The 1797-nt window shown below is 40.8% G+C and overlaps 1 protein-coding gene across 1 annotated transcript; it reads right to left on the bottom strand.

Annotated features, from left to right (window-relative positions):
- Nucleotides 1-584: 584 nt before the first annotated feature.
- On the bottom strand, nt 585-1575 carry LOC121963304 (myosin-11-like; the record flags this gene model as incomplete). Its single annotated transcript, XM_042513609.1, has 2 exons — nt 585-755; nt 1227-1575. Coding segments are annotated over 2 exons (520 nt in total), but the record flags the coding sequence as incomplete, so codon positions are not given.
- Nucleotides 1576-1797: the final 222 nt, after the last annotated feature.

The following is a 1797-nucleotide window of genomic DNA, read 5'->3' as shown; positions in this document are numbered from 1 at the left end:
TTTTTTATGTATTGTTGATTTCTGTTTTATGTTATTTCTTGTAAATTTCCTCTGCTTTAATGTTTCACTTTCAACAATTAAATAAAATAATTTCTGCGAAAAAAAAGTGAGACAAACATTTAATTTTGAGGTGATGTTGCCTTTTGAAAAATACCACGTATACTTTCTACAATTTCCTGGTGAACCATGACTTCTACAATGCAATGTCTGACAATACTGAAACAACCAGATGATACTTTGATTTTACTTCTTGTGGAATTAGATGACCTTGTACCTGCACTTTAGGCTGTGCTTTATTTTTTGTTGTTTTTTTTAAATGGATTTGGAGGTTTTTAGTCAAAATATTATGATATTCGATTTTCTCCACATTGCCCAGCTCTCATTGTGATCCAATTGTTTAATTGTTGTGTGTGCGCTTATGCCTTGATGACTCTATTCTTTCTGAAAATGACATAAAGATATGTTTAAAAAAAAGACTAAATTAGGGGCTAGGGAATGCATTATGTGAGGTCCTCTCAAGTGTGTGTGTGTGTGTGTGTGTGTGTGTGTGTGTGTATGTGTGCATGCATGCATGTGTTGCTCACATAGATCAGACTGGAGAAGTATCTCTCTCGCAGGTTTTGGAGGACAGATGCCTCATTGAGGAAGGTGAGGGCGGCCATGTCCTCCACTTTGCTGAACTTCGGCGGGTTCATCTTCTGGATGTCATCTTTGTTGATCGTCACTTTCTGTCCGTTGGAGAGCTGCACCAGCACCTGTAGCCAGAAACACACTCCGTAATAAAGCTCTGTGTATTTCTGTGCTGAATTTTTCCATAACATCACCTACAAATTAAAACATGTCAAGCAGCTTGTTTCAGGTTCTGTATGTTTGCAATAAGTGGCGAGAGTTTACTTTATAGAGAAATTAATAGACAGAAAGCATCAAACAGATAAACCAACTTTGTAATAACAGATAAAAAATACTGAGTAACATAAAAACTCCTCAAACAAAAATCCAAACTCTGTCTAGAATAACTTTAAATTTTTAAAGCCATACTAAATGTTGCCTATTATTTTTTATTAATTTCAGTGGAGATAATTCAACCTTTAGTGTTACCGAACATTTAACCATTAAAGTGTTAAAAAACAGTAGGGGGATAAAAGCGTAAGTAAAAAGTCACGTGACTACATTAGCATGCAGAGACAGCAGAGGAGCTGTTGTGACATCAGCAGTATATCCGTTACCTCATCACCCTTTTCCTCCTTTATGCTGGCCGCCTCGAAACCCTCCCTCTCCGACGGTATCCACACCATCTTCTTGGCTGCCCAATCAGCTTGCGCCACCCCGCTGTTACGGAAGTCATTGTCCAAGAAGAGGAACTTGCTGTCGTCGTCAGCCATGTTGGAAGTATCACTGTTAGTGGTTGAATCGATCTGAGGCGCGCAAGCGGCGGCAGGGTCCGAATCAGAGTTTATTGCTGGCGGTTCAGAGGCGGGCGGGCTGCCGGCTGGGGCGTCACTGGCAACTGGGTCAGCCTCTGGTGGGTGAACAGGAGTCGGGTTGACCTCTGACCTCGGTTTGACCTCTGGCTTGCTGACATTACAGATGGCAGAAATCAAACACTTAAAATGTGAACTACAACACAGTGAGTTCATTGATAGAAGAGTGAGTCCTCCACTAATGAGGCTGCAACAACAGGAGCAGCAAGACTGATGACAAGACTGCAGCAAATCACTGCTCCCTGCCAAGAAATAGTGCAACACAGAACTCCAAATTCTACTTTTTACACTTCTGTACACATTGAAGAAACAGGAT

Source organism: Plectropomus leopardus, unplaced genomic scaffold, assembly GCF_008729295.1.
Source record: "Plectropomus leopardus isolate mb unplaced genomic scaffold, YSFRI_Pleo_2.0 unplaced_scaffold10783, whole genome shotgun sequence".
In the NCBI taxonomy this organism is placed as follows: domain Eukaryota; kingdom Metazoa; phylum Chordata; class Actinopteri; order Perciformes; family Serranidae; genus Plectropomus; species Plectropomus leopardus.
This window is presented reverse-complemented; position numbering and strand designations above follow the sequence as displayed.